The sequence below is a fragment of the Podarcis erhardii genome, assembly GCF_964252035.2.
Source record: "Podarcis erhardii genome assembly, chromosome: 15".
NCBI classification, from domain to species: Eukaryota; Metazoa; Chordata; class Lepidosauria; order Squamata; family Lacertidae; genus Podarcis; species Podarcis erhardii.
In genome coordinates this window covers 27,693,012-27,718,571 of record NC_138505.1, presented here as the reverse complement: position 1 = coordinate 27,718,571, position 25,560 = coordinate 27,693,012, and the positions used below count along the sequence as shown (strand labels likewise).

Sequence of the window (25,560 nt, the reverse complement as noted above, 5' to 3'; positions counted from 1 at the left end):
CAAAAAGCTACCTTGCCTCAAGCAAGGTCTTTGGTCCACATAGCTCAGGAATGTCTATAGGGGTAGAAAACTCCCATCATCCCCTACCACTGAAATAAACATTTCATTTTCTAGGGCAGTGGTTTTCAACCATGGTGCCTTGAATGATGGTCAGGGGTGCCACGGGCAACACTGGCCTCTGTCCCTCTTTACTTCTCTCCCTCTCTGATGCCCTCACGTCTCAGCCTTCCAAAGGCTTGCATAGCTGTTTACTGCAGCAGGCCTGGCTATAAACCACATGGGTGAATTGTGCCTCTGGGAAGAACCTCTTTGGAGGGGTGGAGAGGGCAGCTCAGAGACCAGGAATGGCAGCAGCAGCTGCCCAGAGGACTCCCAATGAGAGGAGGCTGAGGGAACACTCCACAAGGGAGGGTGTCTGAAAAAGGGTGAGAGGCTGCCAGTTCTGCAGGCAAGAGGTGGCATAATTCGGCACCTGGACCCCACAGGGGTGTTGCAGAAAGAATGGAGTTGGTTAAGGGAGCCATGGACTGAAAAAGGTTGAAAACCTCTGTTCTGGAGGGGGGGGGGGTTATGCCCTGTAAGGTAAAGGGACCCCTGACCATTAGGTCCAGGCGTGGCAGACTCTGGGGTTGTGGCGCTCATCTCGCTTTATTGACTGAGGGAGCCGGCGTACAGCTTCCGGGTCATGTGGCCAGCATGACTAAGCCGCTTCTGGCGAACCAGAGCAGCACACGGAAATGCCGTTTGCCTTCCCGCAGGAGCGGTACCTATTTATCTACTTGCACTTCGTGCTTTTGAACTGCTAGGTTGGCAGGAGCAGGGACCGAGCAACGGGAGCTCACCCAGTCGCAGGGATTCGAACCGCCGACCTTCTGATCGGCAAGTCCTAGGCTCTGTGGTTTAACCCACAGCACCTCCCACATCCCAGGCCCTGTAGATCAGATCAAATCTGCTCCCACTCTGTTGTTTGTTGAAGGCTGCTTCCTCACAGTCACCTACCTAAGTGCCCATCTGGACAGCTGCATCCAGGGGCTCAGCTCCGCCTCTCTTCCCACCTCCCACCCTTCATTGTACAAACAATAAGGAACGCAGAAAACTTCCAAGTACCAAGGCAAGCACTTGGCCCACCCAGCCCAGTATCATGTAACCCAATGAGGAGTGATTTTGAGCAGGAGTCTCCCCACTCCTATTTGCAGATGCCATGGAGTGAAGTTGAGGCCGCCTCTCTAGCTGACCTGCAGTTCTTCCCTCCTGGGGCAGCTGCCAGGCTGCTCCTGAATGGAAAACAAGTCAGTTAGCTATAAATGTTCTGCCCAACAGAAGCTGTATCCTCTGGGGAAACTGTGCAGTAAACAGCAGGAAAACAGCCAAGCAATTAAACATGACAATGTTATTGGGAACTTCTGGGTTTTATATGTATACATAAATAAATAAACACACACATAACAGCTAAGAATTTTTACATAACTGACTCCTGGCAGGGAGCCTCATTCATTTCAGTCACAGCTATTTTTAAGCTGTTGCAAAACCTCCTGCCCAAAGACAGCTTTCAGCCCATGCACCAGCTATGGCGGCACGCCTGCCTCAGAGCCCATCTGCTTCTGTGGCTGGTTTCATTTCATTGTCTTCTGCCCCTGAGGTGTTTGTATTGTCATCGCTGATCTGCTCTGCGACAGAGAATTTGCCAGGGGCAAAGCAAAAACGATAATCCACTTGTGGACAGGCACTCCAGCTTGATGCTTGAACACCAGACAGGGACGCCTACCTACAAGTGGGTAGGTACAGGGAGCGAATTGAGGGGGGGGGCATTCTACAGGGAAATGGCTCTCCAGGAAGGGCAAGTGGCTCAAACTTCCTTGCATGAAATCCAGAGGTGCTACAGAGGTGGTGGAAGTTTCTACTCCCCGGGCCAAGCCAAAGGAGGAACAGCTGGCAGGGACAGAAGCCTGTCTCTCTGTCTGTCTGCCAGCCAAACATGCTTAGCTGCTGCCCAGGACACCAGAGGCCCCTCCTTTTGGGGAGGAGGTGAAAACAACAAGAAACAGATAAAACTAAAAAATCAACAATGCTGCTCAGAATGGATTGGGTGGGGGATGGCATATAGAAAGAATTGAGCTGGTTGCTCCATTTTCTCCCCATCCCCTCTTTATTCTTTGGGCATTTCAGAATCCCTGGTCTTCGCTGCCGTTATATCTCACATCTCACCTTATCATACTTTGTGGGGAGGGTGTTATCTCTCTCTCTCTCCCCCCCCCCATCCTAACGCACAACAGTGTTTTCGCCTGGGCTAGAGAAGCCGTCACTAGAAATACTGTAACATACAAATCTTTTTGTATAAATGTACCAAAAACGCTAACAGAATACCGGAGACCTCTTTCCGCCTATTACAACTAGCTACTTCCCTCTGCAGTCATGGACATCAGTGGGAAGTACAGCTGGCAGGACAGGCAGCAACCCCCACAAAAAGAGAAGCAATGGCGTGGTGGGGGAGACCTCTGCCTCTTTGCAGAGTTATTTGGCTTTTGCAGCTACTAGAATGAAACTGTTTCATACGGAACATTTGATGCTCGGGGAAGAGCTGAACTAGCTGAGCAGCAAAATGAAGGTTTTGCTTCCGGGGGGCAGGGGACAGGCAGAAGGCCCCTCTTCCAATAGAAAAATATGACTGCTGGTTGCATTTGCTCTGCTGGAAAAATCGTTGAAGGCCTCTTAGAATAAGGTTACCAGATTTATTGCAATGAATATGGGGACACAATAAATCAATCAATTAATCAATCAATAAAAATAAAATAAAATAATTTTTTTTCCCTAAAATAAAGAGAGGAAAAAGGTTATTAAAAAAAATAAAGAAGTGATATTTTCTCTTCTGTGGTCTCCTCTGTTGTGTGGCCTTCTTCTGGGTCCTGGCCTTTCTTGGAGAACTAGCTGTGCTTCCCCCCTCCCTCCCCCTCCTTGTACTGTGATCTCCTATAGGCTTACTCGGGAGTAAGCGTTAGCAGAACCCCCCCCGCTGCTGCCCTGCCCGCCTGTCTGGGCGTCTCTTGTGCAGGCATTGTCTGGCGGCCGCCCACCTACGCTGTGGAGCGCCCAGTCAGGGGGTCTGGGGCAGAGCCGGAGGGGAGTGAGTGGGAGGAGGCATGCTTGGGCCTGCTCATCTCTCGTCCACGATGGCCAACAACGAGCTGGCCAATAAGCTGAGCCGCCGCTTGCAAGTCAAGGAGCACAACGGAGAAGCCAAGCAGCAGCCGCAGCCGCCCAAGAACCACCCGGAGGCTGAGCCGGAACCAGAGACGACGGCCTTGGGCAGCAGTGCCGACAGCGAGCTGAGACCAAGTTGCAGCTGCGCACTAAGCTCAACGCCGCCGCGCAGCTCTCGTCTGGCGGCGGCACCCACCACCACATCTGCAGCCCCTACACCGAGACCCCATATGATGTGTCTCGTGCGCAACACATCATATGGGGCCTTCCAGCGAGGCAAAATGGTGGGCGCCACGGCAGTGGGCAGCTCCTGAAGCCAGACAGAGCCAACTGCGCTACCAGGCTGGCTCCGGGCTGCTGAGACTGCTGCTGCTGCTAAGTTTCCCGGGGACATTAGATAAAATCCGGGTACGTTCTGGGGATGGAATTTGTCCGGGGACAAATGTGCAAATCTGGGGACTGTCCCCGGGATATGGGGACATCTAGTAACCCTATCTTAGAATTCGGAAAATCACCACATATTAAAAACATGGATTGGCTGCTACCAAAGATCCACCCAGTTGTTGCTAAAAGCCTTCCAGTGGTTCATGGGTGTGGGGACACCATATGACCCAGCCTCCCTCCAAAGCAAAGTGCCCATGCTGCACGTCGGAGTGACACCAGCCAGAAATCCAGGCCCCCCCCCTTTTGCAATGGCTGGCTTCTGGCCTCGTTGGCAGCAGTCTAACAAGGCCTGATGAGGGGACCAGGATGCCTCCTCCCACACCGTCAGTGAGGCTAAGGAGCTCCTCCAAAATCAGGAGAACCACACCACCCAGCTCAGCTGCGGGGAAGAAGCAGCAGAAAGCAAAGAGGCTTGCATGCCATTCCCTTGCAGCAGCTGGAGCCTCAAGTGCTGCTCAGTTGTCACTCAGATGGTCAAATTCCTCCCAATCTAACATGCTCATGACCTCTGAAGAAATGTCTGGGTGGTTCTGGAGCCTGTTTTGCTGCCGTTCAGGGGTCCACCTCTCGGCATTCGTGATAACGGCCCTGGGCAGGGTGAGGACGCAGGCGGCCATCCCAGAGATGTTGTCCTCTAGCCGGGGGCCTCTCTCCCAGCAGTCTCTGTCAGCATCATAAATGTGGACGTAATGCATGCGAATCCCCCGGTTGTGGGATCTGCCCCCTAAAACGTAGATCATGTGATCCAGGACGGCAATGCCGGGTTCGCCATGCCCTGCAGGCAAAGGGCACACAGTGGTCCACTGAGCGGTGCTGGGGGAATAGCAGGCCACCTGGGAGGGAGGCAAAAGCAACAGGTCGTCTCTGGTCATGATGGAGAACAAGTCCCCCCCCCCCACCAGGGAGTCCTAGCAAGGGCTTGCAGCTCCTCTCCCCCTGCAACTGCCCCACAGAAGTTGGAGGAGAGGCTACTAAACCTTCTGGTGTTTTAAGTTAACAGTGAGGCAGACAGAACAAAACCAGCCCTGGGTGTTCATGGCTTGTCGCCAGCTAAGCCATACTCAGAGGAGGCCCACTGAATCCAGCCTCTAGATTGCTGTGGACCTACTCTGCGTTGGATACAGCCCCTGGGGAGAGCATAGCTGCCTCCTCACCTGGTGAACATCCCGCCTGTAGCCAGAGTCGTTGTTACTCCCTCCAATCATGTACAGCCTGCCCAGCAGGGCTGCCATCCCATGCCAGGCCCTCCGGACAGGGCCGTCGGCCAGGCTGTCCCAGCGATTGTCTACAGGGTCATAGCAATGCAGCTCCTTCAGGTAGTCCTCGCCTCGCCTCCCGCAAGTGATGTACATCTGTCCGTCCAACTCGGCTCCGGCATGGGCGTAAACCTGTGTCAACAGAAGAGAGGGAGGAGTCAGGTGCTGCCAGCAAAGCTTACCCACCCACCTCCACCCTCAGCAAATGAGGCCATGTGGAGATATTTAGCCAAAATTCCCAGGACTGGAATTGGAGGCAATTCTCAGAGCTTGACCTCCAAATGATTGATGGTTCAAACCTGGCTTTCTGGTGTAAATCACCCCTCTCCTCGCCCCTCTTCCAATTTATACACCTCCCTCTCCAAAGGAGCATGCTCTTTCTTACAATAATGCACTAGAATTGATCACTCTGGCGTTTTCGACATCCTCCTTTGGTATCCATCCCAGTGCCAAACCACTCCCATGAGCCCACCTTTGGGCCGGTGGGTCAGGGCAACAGGTGATCGTTCTTCTTTTATGTCTGCCTTGGATCAAACACCAAAATGAAGCTTGGGCACCGCTCCCAGGAAGTCGCTTTGAGCACGTATCACAACCCTTTTCATTTGCCAGGTAATGCAGAAGCCTTCATGTCACATCGTCCACTGCCTGCCCCAACACTTGTGACTTCCCGTAAATTTTGCATTAAATTCTGCTGTCAAATTTCTGTGCCGTTAATAACCGCGTAGCCTTCCTTATTCTCCGAAATTCCCCATCAACCCCAACTTTGCTCTGTACCTCGACTATCTCTTATTTCCACATTTCTGCTTTCCCAAGGGCAGATGCTACTCCCCACCTCCTCAAAGTACGATGTTTAGGAAAGTGAATGCTGATCATAACAACAGTTTGGCTGGATCAGGCCAATGACCCATCCGGTCCAGCATCCTGTTCTCACTGTGGCCAATGAGATGCCCTAATGGGAAAGCCCACAAGCAGTGCCCCCTGTACCCCCAATTATGGCATCAGCAAAATTTATGGAAAACTCACCAGCCCAAACCTCACTGGTGGTTGCTGGCCCACTCAAGGGTTCAGCTAGTTGGCACCATGCTTCAGATCTCCCAGATCCCTCTGTGATGTTGGAAAAACTCCTGCCTTCTCTGACCGCTTGCCCAACTCCTGCCTTCTCCTCTCCTTACCTCCTTCCTGAGAGGGGCCACGTATTCCCAGGTGTTGGTTTTGGGGTCGTATCTTTCCACTTCCCGCAGTTCTTCGTGGTAGTCCCGTCCTCCCACGGCGTAGATGTACTCTCCCACCACACAGACGCAGAGGTCCGCGTGCTCTCGCTGGAGAGACTGGATCTGGAACCACCGGTTGTGGCGTGGGTCGTACCTTGCAAAGGAAGAGGATGGCCAATCTGCACAGCTCTCCTAGCACAAGTGCCAGGGATGGATTGGTGCCCACAGGCTCTAACTGCTGTTCCTGCCACCCATTTATCTCCCTGCATCCCATTGCTTCCAAGTGCATCTGTCTGTCCTCCCACCAGACACTCCCTCTATTGCTCTTGCCAGGCTTTTCAAAGAGAGAACCTCTTTGCAGCACATATATGTGACTATAGCCGTCCGAGCTCTGCTTTGTGAGAAAAGAACACAGCACTAGGGCAGCTGCACTCACTGTGTGATCTTCTCAGTTTTAATTGAGAGATTAATCCCTTTCCAGATTAATATTCGCTCAAGGGGAACAATTTCCCCATCTCAACCCCGATACAAAAATATGATGGAACAGCACTGTTCCAAAATGCATTTTCTGACATGCTCCTCTCTCAGTGCCTGTAGATAGTAAGTGGACTTCCATTTTTTGCCATTGTTGTGCTACCAAAATAGTTTGGTCTTTGTTACATTTAATAGGCAGAAATATAATTTCAGGGGTTAGTATGTCCTGTGTATGCAGATAGAATTATCCCTGCTTTACAGATACAAGGACTGTCAGAGAGAGAGAAGGAGAGGGAAAGAGAGAGAGAGATTTAATCAGTCCAGTCACTCCACAGCTGTCAAAAGCTCACTGGGCGCTATCTTTGAGCTGCATCATATCAGCCATCTCATGTTTCATGCCCTCAATGCACTCTGAGCTGGAAGGAGGCAGCCAGGAGCCTAAGGCAACAATAAATCACAGTAAGACTGAGGCATGAAGCACCTTGTTTACAGAGCTCAGAAAACATTGAGGGGGATAGCGTCAGAAGAGGAGATAAATAAAAACACCTCCCTTCACACCCAGACAGGCGTGGTTTTATTCTTTATCAATGCCCTATATGAGAGACCAGGAAGTTGCTTGGGTTGTTCCCCTTCTCTGAGGGTGCCAAGAAAGCAGCTTCCTGGTTAAAAGGGCAATCTGATGCATGTCTCGCCGTGTTCAATGCTGAAGGGTGTTGAGGACTGAAACCTAATGGGACAACACCATTTGCCAGTCACTTAGAAAGGTAGTATCACAAATACTACTTACCTCCAACACCTGTTTTCTGCTCGAAAGCCATGGATGTTGTTATCTCCCCCAACCAAGTAGACAAAGTTGTTGAGGACTGCAATTCCCTGGTTAGACATCCTGGGGGACAAGGCTGCTGTGAAGTGCCTCCACTCTCCCAGCAGCGGGTTCAGATACCTGGCCTGGTCACTGACGACTGTGGAAGGGGTGGAGTGGATCCCCCCAAAGCCCACCACACAGCAAAACTCGGACCTCAGCTGAGTGTGGGGGCTCTGCATCATGGGCTGCAGGCACTCGTTCTTGTGGTACATCAGAGCACTCGCCACTGTCTCCTTCAAAGGGCACGGGCTGAGCTTGTTGTGAAGCCTCTGCAGGACAGGAAAGTCCATCAAGGGGAAGCGGACCGTCTCCAGAAGCTTTGGGGGCTCCATCAAGGAGACCTGATCTGTTTCCACTTGCTCTGGAGTATAATGGTACAGCAGGGCCCCCTCGTAAACCTCATTCTCAGAGCTGACCTCCAAGTTGTTGCTACTGAGGAGGGCGTAGACCTTTTCCAGGGGAAGCTGGCGGTACATTTCTGTCCTGGAGAGAGTGACAAAGTTTTTCAGAACGTAGGAGTCCAGCTGCTCGCTCAGGTGGCTCAGGTGGAAAAGGTCAGCCAGCTTGTACACATCCAAGACGTTCTCCTCGTCCACCCAAGACATGAGGAAGTCGCAGCAGAACTTAATAACCTCTGGGATCTGCAAAGGAGAAAGAAAAAGAGCCCCTCTGATATGGAGCTGCGACGGACTCCAGCCCTACCCTCCAATAGGATCGAAAACCACCCATAGCATGCAGAATTTTCCAAACCAAGTCCAAATCTTGTGTTCATATTTTGCTAATAAGCACAGAAATCAGGTCAAGATCTACTGAACTGGCAAGCGGCACTGCGAGTGGAAACTTTTTAAATTCCAAGGTGATGGAGGCTGAGCCAGAGTCATGGCACATCCGTGTAGGAAAAGGAGAGCAAACCAGTCTTTTAGATCAAAGGGCAGCTATAGCAACAGGGTCAAGCAAACCCTCGTAGCTGGGAGCCTCTGTGGCACTGCTGGCTGCAAGAGCAGAAGTGAGAGAGCTGGGAAACAGAGCTCACTCCATTGGCTCTGCTGCTCCTCTCCCTTCAACTGTTCCCTCAGGGCAGCCATTCCATCAGGCTGCCTCAGTAGGAGAGGTAGGAAACAGGGCTCATTTCAAGTGATTTGCTGGAGGCCCACCTCCACCAGCCACATCCTGCCCCTGAACTGTGCCAGCTGGTCAATATAGGAATAACTGTTTATAAATTGGTGCCTGAGTTTTTGTTTTTATTCTCCTCTTCCCTCCCTGTCCTTTTCCCCTTGTGTTCTGCGTTTTTTAAGGCTGTAAGCCTGAATGGTTTTGACTGTAAGACACTCTGAGAGCCCTTTCGGATAAAGAGTGGGGTACCAATGCTCCTACTAATTAATAAGTTCAAAGGGCTGGGCTGCAATCCAATCCCCATCTGGGCAGTGGTGGTGCTTAACAGAGCAGCAGAGCCAGGACCAATCTGCAGCCCTACTGCTGATACTAGCCAAGATGTAAGGTAAGCAGCTGTGGTAGCTTAAAGCAGGTGCAGCAGCCAGACCCAAATGAGGCCCTGTGATGCTCCAGTGAGGGCAGTGGGACCAGCTCAGCTTTCCCCCATTCCCAGCATGTGCTGTTATGGGCTGCCACCACCAGAGGCCCAGAAAGCTGGGTGGAGAGGCACCTCTGACCAATCCACCACGCACAAAGCCTGCCATAAAGGAATTTGGGCTTTGCCATGTTCCTTCCCCAACAAGCCTTTCAGAACTGCCAACTCTCTCACCTGAAGCTGGCAGGCGGCAGTCAGTATTTCCTGCACATTGCTGAGGCCAAGCTCCAGTTCCGAAGTATATATGAAGTTCAGGATTTGACACATGGCGTTATAAGACACACCCTGAATGTGGACCTCTTCCTGTTCCATTTCTCTTAGTCCGCCAGCAAACATCCCCCTATTAAAGGAAAGAGCTGCTTTCAGTCATGCTTCCAGAAAGGAACCTGCTCAGGGCTTCCAGGTCGCATATGGGGGCAATTACTGATCCCATTTCTATGCTGTACTCCTTCCTCCAAGGAACTTAAGCACCTTGCACAGAGATACTCCACTTACACTTCATAGCAGCCACACAAGAAGCAGGTCAGGGTAAGAGGCTGGCTGGACCAATGTCAATGACTGGGGAATAGCCGTGGCTCAGTGTTGGAGCATCTGTTCTGCATGCAGAAGGTCCTAGGTTCAACCCCCAGCAGCATCTCCAGGAAGGGCTAGGGGAGATCCCTGCTTGAAACCCTGACCTCTGCCAGCCAGCGTAGCCAACACTGAGGTAGACAGATGAATAGTCTGGCTCATAGAAGGCAGCTTCCTATGTACTGTGGGTCATCAGACCTGCGTGGTACATTTCAGCCTTATTCATCCCACTAGCTGGCTGGTTTAAAAGTGGACTGGTATAGGCACAGGTGTTAGGCAGGAGCTGTTGGGACAGGTGCGAATGTGTGGGACCTGCTCTTCTGTTCACGGAGGTTCACCTCAGCTGCATAAGGGAAACGTTTGTGGGTTCCATATCACCACCATTACTGAAGACCGATATATATGCCAGCCTTCTCCAACTCAGTGCCCACCCATCTTCCCCAATCACTGGCAACGAGGCAGGAGCCTATGGGAGTTGGGGTGCAACTATATGAGGAGAGATCCTAACTGGGGAATAAGGGCATCTTAGCTGAGGTTCCTGAATTGCAGGGGTTGGACTAGATGACCTTTGGGTTCCTTCCAACTCTATAATTCTATGAGCAATGCAATGACTCAGTTGATGTGGGAGCAGTTTTTGGTCTTGCTCTACTGACCCTTCTTTCCACAGGTTATTGCCTAGCTTTCTACTCTGCACCACCCTAATGTTGATTTTTATTTTCTTTCTACTCTGCACCAATTTCCCATTAAACCTCATCAGTTGGAAGCAGTCATGCTCCTGAATACCAGTAGCTGGAAACCACAGGAGGGGAGAGTGCTGCTGTGGCATTCACACCCTGTTTGTGGGCTTCCCTAAGGCATCTGGGTGGCCACTGTGAGGCACAGATGTTCAGCCTCCACAATGTGCTAAGATTTTACTGAAGAGTACCACAACCAATTTGTGCATAAATTTCAGAACTAAACGTAAACGTTTCCAGTTCATGCATAATACCGTTTCGGTTCCATTCCAGACAGACCTGAAGTAATCGCATGACGCCGCCAGGAGGATCCGATGAGCCTCGATCGGCTTCCCCTCCACACGCAGGGTAACGTCAAAGAGGATGCCGCTGTCCCGGAGAGCCACCAAGCCATTCAGTAAAGCCTGGGAGTGTTGCGCACTACGGTAGGTGTTGCCGGATCCCCCCTTGGCCAAGGGCTCCGGGAGAGTCTTGGCTGGTTTGGCCAGCTCCTGATCTTCTGCCATTCCAGGCCAAGACTCCAGGGACGCAAGGAAAGCGGCTTGGGGGTTTCCTGTAGAGCAATTTGCAGAGGAAAATGTTGGCTTTTCTGACTCGAAACCTTATTTATTAGTCATCCCACCCTCCTTCCCTCTGAGCCCACGGAAGAACTTCCAAGACGTTATATATATCATAAAAATAAAATTGGCTTAGAGAGGGGCATGAGTGAAGACATCCGAGAGGAAGGAGGAGAGAGATAAAGGACTCTCCGAGGAACCGGGCGAGGAGCTGGACTTTGAGGTCAGGAGGGCAAGAGGGGAAGAGGCCACGTCGGACGCGGAAGCAAAACAAGGCTCTCTCCGAGTAAGAAGGCGGCGGAGAAGCCCCGCCTCGGGCCCCTCCACGGCCTGAACTCGGGGTCAACTTGTGCTCTGCACATGCTCAGGAGGCGCCCGCAGACGGAGCCAAGCGGAAAGGCGCAGACCCATCTGAGGCCGCTGCCACCGCCCTCCTCCCCCGACTTCCGGTTTCAACTGCCGGGAACCAAAGAAACGGGCGGCTGGGCCAGAACGTCGCTAACCTCCCACATCCGCTTCCGCCTTCCCCGCGCACAGGAGGACCCGCCTCTTAGGGGGCGTGGCAGCGCACGCGCAAATCAGCCTCCCTCCGCCTCTGAGCCCCTGCTTCCCAGAAGCCCCCCCTGCTTCGGAAACGCGCTTTGAGTGCCCGCGAACTACCTATCCCGTCGTGCTCCGGGGGAGGCGCGCTTCGTCGAGCGACTTCCGGTGGCCGGAAGAAGCGTCGCTGCGCCCGCCGCTCGCTCTAGTCAGTATCTCCTCAGCTCGCTCGGCCCTCGGATCGGCGGCGGCGGCGGCGGGCGGCCTCGGCATGGAGGAGAACGACTGGCGCAGCGCCAACTTCAGGCAGAAGCTCGTCAGCCAGATGTGAGTCCGCGGAGGGAGGGGAGAAAGGGAAGGGGAGGCCCGGAGGACCAGCTTCGGCCGGCTCCTCGGCTCCCGCGCCTCACGGGCAGCCCCGGTATCAGGAGCGGCGGGAGCAGCAGCAGCAGCAGCAGCAGCAGGAAGCCTCTGGCCTGGTTGAGCCGGCAATACGGGCCGGGTGATGGAGCCCGTTTCGAGGCTCTCCTGGAGGCTGTGAGTGGCGTGGAGATGCCCCAGATCGGGTCCCGGGATGGCGCAACCCGCGACTGCCCCGCCTGATGTTACGGGAGGGATGCTGAAACGAACCTCGTGGGGCTGGGGGGAGGAAGCGGCGGCTTTCCGTCGTCCCCACCCCCCGATCGCCCTCTTCGCCAATTTCTGGACGCAGTCTTCTTTGAACAGGGCCCCTTGGAGGGACAGGGATTTTGGCTCCATGGCCCTGTTTTACTTGGCTGAATGGAGGCCCACCTGCAAGGCCCACCTACCATAGCTGTCAACTTACAGATTTGAAAATAAGGGACCAGCAGCCTCGAAAATAAGGGACCAGCAGCCAAAATACGGGATCAACAATTACTTTGATAAAATACATATTTTGTTGCGTGCAAATGGCTTTCGATATCTATTAGGTCCATAAATTACCATATAGCATATATTCAACACAAAAAACAGCAACAATTTGTTGTTGACAAAGGACAGCTGGACATAGAAAGGGCCCCATTACCTTCAGTAGCTTATTTAAGGGACATCATCAATAAGGGACAGCAGCGGGACATGGCGCTGGGATAAGGGACTGTCCCGCCAAATAAGGGACGCTTAACCGCTATGCCAAGCTATACCATCACCCGTAGTCCACCAGACTTTGGCCCCCATCACGTTCCGTCCTCCGTGAGCCACAGCAGGATATGTGTTGGGCAGGCATTCCAGGGGCCACACTGACCCACGGAGGAGAGGGTTGCCTGGAAGGGAAGAGATCCCGAGGAGTATGTGTATGTGGGTTCTAATTCCTTGGCAGGTGGAGGCTTGACTCAGGGATCAGCTCCCGGTGGGATCTTTTCCCTTGGAAAGCCTGCTGATTTAGACATACATCGTTGGGTTTTTATTTCTGGTTTGGGTCCTGCAGTGGGTCACTGTGCCTTGCCCTTCTCAACCAAAGAGGGGAGGGAGAAAAGAAATCTCAAGATGGCAACTACATCTCCAGCACGCTCTATAAAGCAGGTGGTCACTAGACCAATCAGACATGTGTGTCCAGATATTCAAGGGACAGTCCCACACCCCAAAAGATGGGTGAGTCACTTAGCCCAGTGCATGTGGGTGCTAAACTGGCTCTTTCTTCCGCCCGCTGGAAATCCACATTAGGAATCTCACTTGCTAGTTTGCTGGGTAGGCAAACCCTGCTGGAAGGATTGTCATCTGCGCTTCTCCCAAATAGCTGCTTCAAACTCTGGTGGCAGAAGCTGGCCTGCTTGCTTGCCAATCTGGAGAACCCGAGGGAAGGCCATAGATCACAAGCCATGCTCAGCAGCAGGAGCACAGAGTTCCTGAGCCTAGAGGCGTTGAAAGTGTTTGGGTTGCCACATGAGTGCTCTGCTTCAATCACCCTGCTATCATGCGGGATGGGAGGCTGGTGTGATTGATTGTCCTCTCCCCAGAAATGGCAATGGCACTCTGAGCAGGGACACCTACTTCTGCTCCTTGCATCCAGGCTGGGGGCCTGCAAGGCAAAAGCGTCCATCCGTTTTCCTGGCCTTTGTGAAGAGAGAACTTGCCTACGTGTTGGAGGGAGTGTTTTCCATATGTGGGAGCAGCACACCCCACTTTTTTGGGGGGGGAAGTGTAAGAACAAAACAGAAAGCCCCATTACAGTGGTGCCCCGCAAGACGAATGCCTCACAAGACGGAAAAACTGCAAGACGAAAGGGTTTTCCGTTTTGGAGGTGCTTCGCAAAACGAATTTCCTATGGGCTTGCTCCGCAAGACGAAAATGTCTTGCGAGTTCCTGTGGTTTTTTTCCCTCCCCCCCTTTTGTAAACCGCTTATCCGCTAAGCCGATAAAAGCCGCTAAGCCGCTAAGCTGTCAATGGGCTTGCTTCGCAAGACGAAAAAAACGCTAGACGAAGAGACTCGCAGAACGGATTCTTTTCGTCTTGCGAGGCACCACTGTATTCACAAATTGCATAGGGGCTAGAGAGAGATTTGCATCAGTTCATAGGTAATGTGGTATGGTTGCCCCTTCCTCTTACCGGCTTGTCTGGGGTGGTCTGCCTTACCCCATTCTGGCCTGGGGTAGGGGATTGGATGTTTGTGTCTGGAGATGAAGTGCATGTGAGGCTCTTAGAAGAAGCATGCTAGTCATAAAGGTAAAGGGATGCGGGTGGCGCTGTGGTCTAAACCACTGAGCCTTTTGGGCTTGCTGTTCAGAAGGTTGGTGGTTCGAATCTGCATGATGGGGTGTGCTCCTGTCGCTCTGTCCTGGCTTCTGCCAACCCAGCAGTCTGAAAGCATACTAGTGCAAGTAGATAAATAGGTACCGCTGCAGCAGGAAGGTAAACGGCATTTCTGTGCACTCTGGCATGGAGTCCCATTGCGCCAGAAGCGGTTTAGTCGTGCTGGCCACATGACCCGAAAAGCTGTTTGTGGACAAACTCTGGCTCCCTCGGCCTAAAAATGAGATGAGCGCCACAACCCCATAGTCACTTTTGACTGGACTTAACCGTCCAGGCGTCCTTTACCTTTACCTTTTACTTTGCTAGCTATGTGCTTTGGTTCCCATGTGTGTTTCTCTTCTATAGTTTTCATCAGCAGATATCTCCTGTGTGAGGTCTGAGTATATGGAACCTGAGGACAGAGAGGAAGCGCTGTGTCCTGCACGCTCATCAGATTGGCATTAACACACTATATTGGTGTGCTCTGATGGGGTACCAGTTTGCACCATATCCAACACTGGTGTGATGTAGACAGGGTAGAAGTCATCTTGGAAAGGCTATTTTATCATTTATTCTTGATGTCAATAGAAGAAATATTGTTCAGTCTGGGGCAAGTTGTGTTGGGTGCCTTTTGTTCCAGTTTTGCATGAGATGGAATGTTCCTGTTAAACACATAGTGATAAGGTGTTTTTAGCAAGAAGTATCTTTTTAAGCCAATGAAGCCAAACATCCAAGTACAGTGGTGCCCCGCAAGAAGAACGCCTCGCAAGACGGAAAACCCGCTAGACGAAAGGGTTTTCCGTTTTGGAGGCGCTTCGCAAAACGAATTTCCCTATGGGCTTGCTTCGCAAGACGAAATGTCTTGCGAGTTCCTGCGGGTTTCCCCCCTTTTCCTAAGCCGCTAAGCCGCTTATCAGCTGAGCCGCTAAACCGCTAATAGCGCTAATCCGCTAAGCTGTCAATGGGCTTGCTTCGCAAGACAAAAAAAACGCTATACGAAGAGCCTCACGGAACGGATTAATTTCGTCTTGCGAGGCAGCACTGTAATAGAAAGGGAAAATGAAAGCAACAGTCAAAAAAGATACAACAAAACCAAAAAAACTCAGTATATCTTAGCTCATCATATGTCCTTTTCCGGACAAAGTCTTGGCTGCAGAGCAAGTGCAAAGCTTCTTGCAGAAGAGATGTTCTGGAGTATCCTTGGGCTTCATATTATGTGATTCTAGGGTTCCCTCTCAGCCTTTTGTGCCTTTAGAGCAGAGCTTTCCCAACTGTGTGACACGCCACAAAGTGTTAGTGTGTTGGTTGAGGTGTGTCCCCATGCTCCTCCTGGGGCTGAATAAGATTTCACCTCTGGTTTGCTAGTAAAATTGAATTACTGAAATGATGTATGTCTAAAAAGTGTGTCCCAACATGAAAAGTTTGGAAAGCTCTGCTTTAGAGAGATACATTATACCTTTTGCTCTTGGTTTAACTCATTGTACAAAAGCACAAGAATGAAAATTATTTCCAATGTTAAATGTCTTTAGAACCTCGAAAAGAAGTGATATATACAGTGGTACCTTGGTTTACAACCATAATCCGTTCTGGAGGTCCGGTTGTAAACCAAAACCCAAGGCGCGCTTTCGCCAATGGGGCCTAAAAAAAGGGGGGGGGGTTGTAATCCAAAAAAAGGGACATGCACTTCTGGGTTTGACGTGGTTGTCATCCAAAACTGTTGCAAACCAAGGTACCACTGCATATGGAAAAATTTCCATTCAGCCTTCTTGCAAATATTGATGTGAAAATCTTTTTATTATAGAAGAGTGGGGACGGCTGACCTGTGGACCACCAAATGTTGCTTGGTCATGACCTATGGGAGTTGTAATCCATAAGTCCCCACTGCCCCTTGTCTCTATCATTTCATTATCACCTTTCCTAAAGAACCAGATAAAACAGATGTAAATGTCTCTTAACAGAGCACATCATTTATTCTACATTAATTATATCCTCGTTATGCGTATTTCACCTTATTGTATATTTCATTTGAGCTTGTTTTCCTTAGGTTGCTTTTCAAGTAAACTTGATTTAGTTTAGGATTTTTATTGGATTTTCCTTATGCATAGAATAAGGATGTTGCTCTTCTCCTGATCAAGGCTTTGCTTTTATTCCAAGCCATCACCTTAAGGCTTGCTGGCTGAGACCCTGCGTCTCGCAAGAGAGGGTTCCCCTCACACCATTTCTCCCCCAATCAGTCTCCTCTAACCCTCTGACCAGTTAAGCCCACAAAAGAGAGGTAACTTCAGAATGTTTATTGGGGAGTAAAAGACAAGGTATCTGTATGTAATGGACTTTCAGAGAAGGGGCGGAGGGGCACCTGGAGTGCAGGGGTTTGGGATGGGTTCAGTGAAAGTTGCCTGCTTTTGGGAGCTCTCCACAAGGGCAAAGTGCTCACTGCTGCTGTATTCAAGGGTCTGTATTTGGAGAGTCAGCAGTCACAGTACTTGATTGGTTGTGGGCACCTCTCAGGCGTGGCTCCTCTTTTTTTTTCTTTTGCAGGTATTATACATAACAATAATATTAAATAAGCTCTGCCCTCTTTATGTAAACTGCTGTGTCCTGAGTGACTAGGTGGAGGGTTGAGAAATGTCCTCTCCCTGCGAGAAGGTATTTTTTGGGGGGGTGGAAATGGGTTAGGGTTTTTTTTCCTGGAAAGTTTCCAGGCTGGTGGCTCCCAGCAAGAAGACAGACCAAGCATGAGTTATTGCATCTTAGGGGAAGGAGAAAGGGGAGTGGGCTTGAATTCTGAAGGGTGGCAGGGCATCTTTGCCATATGCCTTCCTTGTACAGAAGTGAAAAAAAACAGTTCGGCCTGTAGGTGGTGGCCAGGATGCGGGCGTTCTGGGAAGGGGAGCCCTAGCTGCTTCTTGGCTCTCTCCAGCCCACAACTGCTCTGTCGGCTCCTCTCGCCTTCCGCAGGTTCCATCCTGCCTGATATTCCTGTGGCATGGCTGGGCCCAAACATAAGGGAGGGGTTTGTGCTGCTGGAGCGGGGCTTGGGCCTCTCTCTTGCTGTGAGTAGGGGCTACAGGTGAGGATAGAGCCTCTTGCTTTCGGCTCATCAGAACAGTGGTGCTACGGCTGTTGTGACAGCATAGGTGTCAAGGCTATTCTGTCACTGCTTTCGTTTTCCGGAACCTTTACTTGAAATTTCACTGTGCCTTTTGTTGCACAAGTATTTAAAGGTTGGCTTTTGGGGGTGCCTCTGATGTTGTGTGGGGAGGGGCATCCTGGATTTCCTCTCCTCTCCCTTGGTGCCTGCAAAATCTGATACAGAGGGTCCCCCAAGAAGGGGAACTTTTGCTTGTGGGAATGGAACCATGTCACTGGAAACAACCCCCAGTTGTTTGATGTAAACTGCATGGGGATTCTGGATATAAAGCAGCTTAGAAATATCATCAATAAATAAAAATTAATAAAATATTTAATTCCTGCTACCTGCAAGAAAGGGACGCAAGTGGCGCCTTGGTCCAAACCACTGAGGTCGGCGGTTCGAATCCCCATGACGGGGTGAGCTCCTGTTGCTTGGTCCCAGCTCCTGCCCACCTAGCAGTTCGAAAGCACATCAAAGTGCAAGTAGATAAATAGGTACCGCTCCGGCGGGAAGGTAAACGGCATTTCCGTGCGCTGCTCTGGTTTGCCAGAAGCGGCTTAGTCATGCTGGCCACATGACCCGGAAGCTGTCTGCGGACAAACGCTGGCTCCCTCGGGCAGTAAAGCGAGATGAGCACCGCAACCCCAGAGTCATCCGCCACTGGACCTAACAGTCAGGGGTACCTTTACCTACAAGAAAAGGGAGAGCCTGTGCCCAGAAGAGACAAAGCTAAAGTCCTTTTGGGGCAGGTGTGGAAGTGTGTTTGTGGGTTGCTTGTACGTCAGCGAGTGTTGTGGGGTTGACGCACTTGTATGATTTCTTCTGAAGTTGGGCCGGGGCCTCCGCCTTTCAAAAGAAACTGAACTTCACCCACAGAAGGGCTGAGCAGAAATAGACTGTGGAGTGGGCCCTGTTTTCAAGGTGCCTCCTTTCCGTGCGGTTGTGATTCTGGTGCTTCAGCTGCTCTCTGTCTTTTCCTTCTTGCAGTGAAGATAGCATGCGGAATGCTGGAGTGGCTCACAATAAGAGCAGCAAAGAGATGGAGAACCACGTTTTCTTGAAGGCCAAATCACGGGTAAGGAGAAGGAGCCAAGGGTGAAAGTGAAGGGCAGGCAGGAGAGAGAGAAGGTCCAGGCTCTAGCGATTTTGGGGTTGAAGCACCAGTTGCCCTCTTCCGAGGAGTCAGACACTTGGTCCAGCTAGCTCAGAACTGATGACCCTGGCTGGCAGCAACTGCTCTCTGGAGTTTCTTTCTTTTTTTAAAAAAGATATTTATTAAGATTTTGTATAATAAAACAAGCATCACAATCAAACGAAAAAGAGAAAGACAATAAAAAACAGCACAATAAAAAAAACAGAAAAATACAATAAAAAACATAGAAAAAGTAAGAAAAAACAAAAAAAAGAAATCTAGTTTTTTTAGTTATTATCTTTATAACCGACTTTCCTGACTTCCTCGCATCTCCCTTTTCTGTGTTCCCCTTTACACAATTAAATTCAGCAATTCCTTACCCTCTTTCAAATCTTATTCAATATTATACATTTCAACCTATTATGTCTCCGGTTTTTCCTTTCTTTTTAAATCCATTTTTACATGTTCTTTATAACTTAATCCCTTGTATCATTTTGTTTAAATTTGACATAATATTACTCTGGTCTTTTCACCCTTTTCTTTTTAAACATTTTTGCATATTCCTTTTAACTATGTCACTGATGCCATATTATCTTTATATCCAACATCATTTTAGCATTCAAACATTTTACAATGTTTTTGGAGATATTCTTTGAACTTCTTCCAGTCCTCTTCCACCGACTCTTCTCCCAGGTCTCGGATTCTGCCAGTCATTTCTGCCAATTCCATATAGTCTATCACTTGCATCTTTCCCAGCCCTTCCTGGAGATGCTTCCAAGGATTGGATCTGGCACCTGCTGCATGCAACCCCCTGAGCTCCTGCCCTTCCCACTATGGAGTGAAGGAGGAAAGTGGGAAACCCTGGCTGGGCAGGTGACTGTCAGAGCAGCTGGTTTCACTTCCCTGGCGGGCATCCCGTCTTCTGCCAGTTGCCCGTCTATGAACAGTTGTGGCTTCCTTGGTTAGTCCCTCCCTTCCTCATAAGCTTTGCAGCTCTGCCCAAGTGGAAGACACCATGTCCCCTTCCAGTCCCAAATCTTTCCCACAGGGGCAAACACAGAAACTGCCTTGGTCCACTTGACTCAGTATCATCTACACTGACTGGCAGCAGCTGTGTAGGTTTTCAGGCAGGGTTCCTTCCCAGCCCTACCTGCGACCTTCTGCATGCATAGGAGATGCTCTATGTGGGAGCTCCAGCCATTTCCCATTGTATCTTCTACCTCTCCTGTTCCCTGCAAAACACTACAGGCTGGTGGGGGAGAGGCGTCTTTTTTCGCTGTGGCTGGTTTTGGAGTCATTGCAGTTTCCCCTGTGTTTCACTAGTGAGATAATAATAATAATAAAAATAAAAATAATTTTTTATTTATACCCCGCCCTTCCTGGTTCCGGAGACCGGGCTCCGGGTGGCTAACAACAAATTTAAAAAACTTAATTGTAATACAACATAGAAGCAGCATAAAATACAGTATAAAAACATCAATAACAATAAAATTCAAAGTTCAAAAATCAATTTGGGGGAAATCCATCCAATAAGCATTAGATAGTCACCAGGGCTAGCTGGCTGAATTAGTCCTACTTGGGCCAGCGAGGAGGCCATGGGAGAATTGAGCTGTGGGGTCTCAGAGTGAGTAATCTTCATAAAAGGAGAGGGAAGAGAAGGGAAATAAAAGATCAGGCTGAATTCAAATTAAAGGCCAGGTGGAATAGCTCTGTCTTACAGACCCGACGGAAGGAGGTTAAATCCTGAAAGTCCTAGTCTCATGGGACAGAGCATTCCACCAGGTCGGAGCCCTGGTGGAAGATAGTCTGACTTCCTTAGGGCCTGGGTACAGTCGTGCCTTGAAAGTCGAACAGAAACCATTCCAGAAGTCCGCTCAACTTCCAAAATGTTCGGAAACGAAAGCACGGCTTCTGATTGGCTGTAGGAAGTTCCTGCAGCCAATCGGAAGCCCCATCAGACGTTCGGCTTCCAAAAATAGCTCGCAAACCGGAACAGTCACTTCCAGGTTTGTGGCGTTTGGGAGCCAAAACGTTCAGTAACTAAGCTGTTCGAAAACCAAGGTATGACTGTAGTCGGAAGTTTGCTCACATCTTCCTTTGTCCATCCGTCCCCTCTCTCCATCACTCCACATGCATCATGTGTACATCCTGTTTGCAAACATGTGCACATACACACCCTGCCCCATCTCTAATTTGCTGCTGTGTAGGTGGAATGACTAACGCAGCAATGGGCATATGGGTCCAGGTGATGCTTTTCTGTGCCTGGCGAGCTGGGAAAGTTGACCCTTGCCTTGATAGGTGTTGATCCCACTAGGGACACACACACCCCGTCTTGGTAGTATGTTAAAATTCGAGCCAGGTCCTTCCAAGGGATTTGTGCCTTACCCCTTCTGCATTTTGGCTTTCTGCCTGGCACAATTATTCCTTTTTTATTTTTGATGTTTACATGCTGCCCAGTTAAGCATCCCCTTTCTGCAGTTGAATACAGTGATCTTTTTATGCAGACCGCACCCTGCCCTTTCAGTTCTGCCAGCGTGGGGGCTCTCTTGCTCTTCTAGAGGGAGAGGAGGAGGAGGAGGAGGAGGAGGAGGAGGAGGAGGAGGAAATGAGTCAGAGGCATGCTGCCCTCCAACCCTCCCTCCCTGGCTTCTAAAATGCACTTTCATTTCTCTTAACTTTTAGGAGGAGTATCTTTCCCTGGTGGCAAGACTCATCATCCACTTTCGGGATATCCGTGAGTACTCTCATGCCTGTTTGCGGAGAGCGCTTGTTGGCGATTTGAATCTTGGAGGGGGGGCCGTAGGGGCAGGGAAGAGTGGGATACAAAAAAGCATTAGCCAAGGAAAGAGAACGGAATGGAGGGGTTGGTTTCAGTGGCACAGGAACAGCAATCATGAAATTCTTGATTTCCTGAATATCACACTGATCCAAATAGTATTTTTATATCCGGCTTTTCTAAGTGTTTGATGTTGAAACACTCTCAAGTCCACAAAGATACAGCTCTTTTAAATACAGCATAACAGACAAATACTTTCTGCTAGAAAGTGAAAGTAATCCCGTTCTGATTTGTGTGCGCTACCACTTTGTTTGCCGACAGCAAACAAAGGGGGCACGGGAGTTCTTTTTCCCAAGGTTGCTAGTTTTTAAAAAATCTGGTTTATTCTTATCAAATAAAATACTACCAATTCTAAGACTACATAGGATGAGGGGATGAAAAGGGTTTATTGTAAACTGTTTGGTGATTTTACTACATTCAAGCACTATATAAGTTTAAATAATAAGACCTCAAAAAGCGGGGGGGAAGTGTTCCTATATGCAACAACAGCAGCAAGGCTACTGTTAGCACAGGTCTGGAAACAACAGCAATTGCCAACAGTGGAAGATTGGCAACAGAAGGTAATGGAGTACGCAAAAATAGCCAAATTTACAGGCAAGATTTAACAACAGGGCGATGAAACATTCCAAAAAGAATGGAATAAATTTATGTTGTATATAGGAAAGATGTGTGTGAAATAGAGAAACCAGTAGAATTGAAATGAACCTCATAACGTGTAACATAAATACTTTTATTGGAATAATAATAATAACAACAAGAAATACAATGTACAATATAATCAGAGTAACCAATGCTAGTAGCAAACAATATATGGATAGTCAACAAGAATTGTATATATAGAAGGGCTTATTTATTTACAGACAATTTATGGACAAATTTGTAAAAGAACAATATATAGAATGGATAAAGACAATGTGAAAAACTCAGAAGTGACATAAAGAAGTCAGAAGAAGGAAGGAGGGAAATCAGCTCGTAGGAGCAAACTATAAATGTAAAATGTAATATAGTATGTATTTGAAGTATGAAGTTTGGAAAACCTATATATTATATATATTATAATATATATATACTATATATACTATATATTATATAAAGCTGGGGCACCACTGTACAAAATGAAATCTTTAGTCTCAAAGTCTCTGAAAACCTTTAAATGAAGCAAGGTACCAGACTTTGTACGAAGAAAGACAAGCTGTGAAGCTTTGTGTATTCAGCAAATATGATGTCCAAAAATGATCAGTGATTCCGGATATTGACTACTGTTTCGTCAGAATTCTTTGAGACTAAAGATTTCATTTTGTACTTGTTATGGTTTGAAGCAATTCTATAAAGTGGGTAAATATAGCAGAGGGAAGGGTTTGTGGATAGTTTTTTGTTGTTTTACAAACACAGTGGAGGCACTGTGTTTTTTACAAAAACAGAGGCACGATGTTAGTCATGCTCAGAGGAGGTTCACTGAAACTAATGGACAGGATTAACTGGTGCATTTATTCAAGTGTGTCAACTCTGAGTAGGATTTAAGTTAATACAACCCTTATAAGATAAATACTTAAAAGGTTTACAGTAGTACCTCGGTTTAAGAACAGTCCAGTTTAAGAACAATTCAGTTTACAAACTCTGCAAAAGCGGAAATAGTGTCCCGGTTTGAGAACTTTACCTTGGTCTAAGAAAGGAATCTGAATGGTGGAAGGGCACCGGCGGCGGGAGGCCTCATTAGGGAAAATGCACCTTAGTTTAAGAACGGTTTTGGTTTAAGAACAGACTTTCAGAACAGATTAAGTTTGTAAACCAAGGTTCCACTGTGTTTGTAAAACAACAAAAAACTATCCACAAACTCTTCCCTCTGCTTTATTTACCCACTTTATAGAATTGCTTCAAACCATAACAAGTACAAAATGAAATCTTTAGTCTCAAAGAATTCTGACGAAACAGTAGTCAATATCCGGAATCACTGATCATTGTTGGACATCATATTTGCTGAATACACAAAGCTTCACAGCTTGTCTTTCTTCGTACAAAGTCTGGTACCTTGCTTCATTTAAAGGTTTTCAGAGACTTTGAGACTAAAGATTTCACTTTGTACAGTGGTGCCCCGCAAGATGAATGCCTTGCAAGACGAAAAACTCGCTAGACGAAAGGGTTTTCCGTCTTTTGAGGTGCTTCGCAAGACGAATTTCCCTATGGGCTTGCTTCGCAAGACGAAAACGTCTTGCGAGTTTTTTTCCTCCCCCCCCCCTTTTCCTAAGCCGCTAATACAGTAGCCGCTTAGCCGCTAATAGCGCTAATCCGCTAAGCCGCTAATAGGGGTGCTTCGCAAGACGAAAAAACCGCAAGACGAAGAGACTCGCGGAACGAATTAATTTCGTCTTGCGAGGCACCACTGTACTTGTTTTGGTTTGAAGGAGTTCTGTAAAGATTGTCTATTGCATATGTACATGGTCATTGTGTTGCCTAGACATTGCTGACGTTCTCTTTGCAACACAAGGGTGTGTTTGGTTACTTATTTACCCACTTGTCTGATGTGTAACTCTTTGGTTTGACCCCCCCCCCCCCGCAACCCCCAATCTGCTGTTTATTCCAATTAGACTAATATTTTTCTTGCCTAAATGTGCCTGCACAATTTTTCAGTTGTTGTTGTTGTTTTCTTTCCTAGACAACAAGAAGTCCCAGGCTTCCGTCAGTGGTAAGAAGGGCTCCTTCATCACCTTACATTTTTTTTATATGTCTTACCTACTTCCTTAAGAACTCTTTCCGAGGACTCTGACTCCTGTTCTGTGGGTGTGTAAGGGGCATGTCTCCTCATTGTGCTGGATTTCCTGCCAGAGCTCAGTCGCAAGCAAATGTGACACACAGACAGGCGCAGGTTCTGTTCTATCTGATCAATGCAGTGACAGAAAAGGTTAAAAAAAATGTTTTAAAGTGCTTCCCCCCCCCCCCAAACCCTAGAGTCTTTTCTAATGGGGATAATTCAGACTGAAATTCCCAGGTGTCAGAAAAGGTTATTTATGTATGCCACTACTGCGGCCTGTGTTTTGTTAGCCTCAAAATTTAAAACGAGCGAGGTCCTAACCAAAGAAGAATTGGCAACTTAAGTTGCCAGAATATGTTCAGACTTAACATTGAATACGAGAACAAGAAGAACATACATTTAGAGAAGATTCAAAAAAGTTTATTGAATATATGGAAAATAAGTGTGGACAGCTGAAAACTCCGGCAGCATTTTTAGATAAATTCAACAGTGTAAATAAGTTTTGATGGATGTAATAGTGGAATACTGAATGGTATATTTTTTGTAAAACATGCACGCATTTATGGCATGTAAAATGAACCATGGAAACAGAAGAAGGGAAGTCATCAATATCTCTTTTTTAATATGTATTTTAATTAATTTTTCTGTTTTACATTTTAAAGTACAGTGGTGCCTCGCAAGACGAAATTAATTCGTTCCGCAAGTTTTTTCTTCTTGCGAGTTTTTCGTCTTGCGAAGCACGGTTTCCCATAGGAATGCATTGAAAATCAATTAATGCGTTCCTAGGGAGACCGCCTTCAGACCAGGTCCGGGGACAGTCTTTCCCCGGACCTCTTCTGAAGGCTGGTGGGGGGGGGGAGGACTTTTCTCCCCACCGCCAGGCTTCAGAACAGCCTTCTGAAGGCTGGCGGTGGGAAGAAAAGCCCTTCTCCCGCCGCCAGCCTTCAGAAGAGTTCCTGCAGGGCTGCCTAGGCTGCGAATAGCAGCCTGCTGCCGGGTGCGAGGGACGCTCTGAAGCAGAGCGCCCCTCGCCCGGGGCAGACATCTGCAGCTTGGGGAGCCCTGCAGGACTTCCCCACAGGGCTCTCCAAGCTGCGGATAGCAGCCTGCTGCCCCGCACGAGGGGCGCTCTTAAGCAGAGCGCCCCTCGGGCGGGGCAGACATCTGCAGCTTGGGGAGCCCTGACTTCCCCACAGGGCTCTCCAAGCTGCGGATAGCAGCCTGCTGCCCCGCACGAGGGGCGCTCTTAAGCAGAGCGCCCCTCGGGTGGGGCAGACATCTGCAGCTTGGGGAGCCCTGCCGGACTTCCCCACAGGGCTCTCCAAGCTGCGGATAGCAGCCTGCTGCCCCGCACGAGGGGCGCTCTTAAGGAGAGCGCCCCTCGGGTGGGGCAGACATCTGCAGCTTGGGGAGCCCTGCCGGACTTCCCCACAGGGCTCTCCAAGCTGCGGATAGCAGCCTGCTGCCCCGCACAGGGGCGCTCTTAAGCAGAGCGCCCCTCGGGTGGGGCAGACATCTGCAGCTTGG

The 25,560-nt window shown here is 49.2% G+C and overlaps 2 protein-coding genes across 4 annotated transcripts in view; one reads left to right on the top strand and one right to left on the bottom strand.

The window, feature by feature from the left end:
- Window positions 1-1,390: 1,390 nt before the first annotated feature.
- KLHL22 (kelch like family member 22) lies at window positions 1,391-11,364 on the bottom strand. Of its 2 annotated transcripts, XM_081842662.1 has the most exons (6): window positions 10,620-11,364; window positions 9,211-9,376; window positions 7,371-8,089; window positions 6,071-6,263; window positions 4,797-5,030; window positions 1,391-4,475 (listed from the first exon to the last, which is right to left on the bottom strand). In XM_081842662.1, the coding sequence occupies exons 1-6, from the start codon at window positions 10,844-10,846 to the stop codon at window positions 4,098-4,100; spliced, it is 1,917 nt and encodes a 638-aa protein (XP_081698788.1). In that variant the 5' UTR covers window positions 10,847-11,364; the 3' UTR covers window positions 1,391-4,097. The 2 variants fall into 2 exon arrangements, with proteins under 2 accessions (XP_081698788.1, XP_081698789.1); XM_081842663.1 differs by lacking the exon at window positions 9,211-9,376 and having other exon boundaries at window positions 10,620-10,783.
- A 243-nt stretch (window positions 11,365-11,607) lies between these two features.
- The window catches only part of MED15 (mediator complex subunit 15), a 35,716-nt gene continuing 21,763 nt past the window's right edge, over window positions 11,608-25,560 (top strand). Inside the window, exons 1-4 of one of the 2 annotated variants that reach the window (XM_081842769.1) lie at window positions 11,608-11,764; window positions 18,304-18,391; window positions 21,131-21,182; window positions 23,938-23,967. In XM_081842769.1, the coding sequence (XP_081698895.1) occupies window positions 11,709-11,764; window positions 18,304-18,391; window positions 21,131-21,182; window positions 23,938-23,967 (226 nt within the window). In that variant the 5' untranslated portion in view covers window positions 11,608-11,708. The remainder of the gene's footprint in view (window positions 11,765-18,303; window positions 18,392-21,130; window positions 21,183-23,937; window positions 23,968-25,560) is intronic. The other variant, XM_081842768.1, reaches the window with a different exon arrangement.

What these genes read in the sequence shown, in the direction of transcription:
- KLHL22 (XM_081842662.1), bottom strand. Translation starts at nt 10,846, where the DNA reads ATGGCAGAAGATCAGGAGCTGGCCAAACCAGCCAAGACTCTCCCGGAG. An exon ending in GCAGAAAACAGGTGTTGGAG is followed by an intron (nt 6,264 to 7,370) that starts GTAAGTAGTATT and finishes TTCCTTTGCAAG; the next exon opens with GTACGACCCACGCCACAACC. An exon ending in ACAGGCGGGATGTTCACCAG is followed by an intron (nt 4,476 to 4,796) that starts GTGAGGAGGCAG and finishes CCTCCCTCCCAG; the next exon opens with GTGGCCTGCTATTCCCCCAG.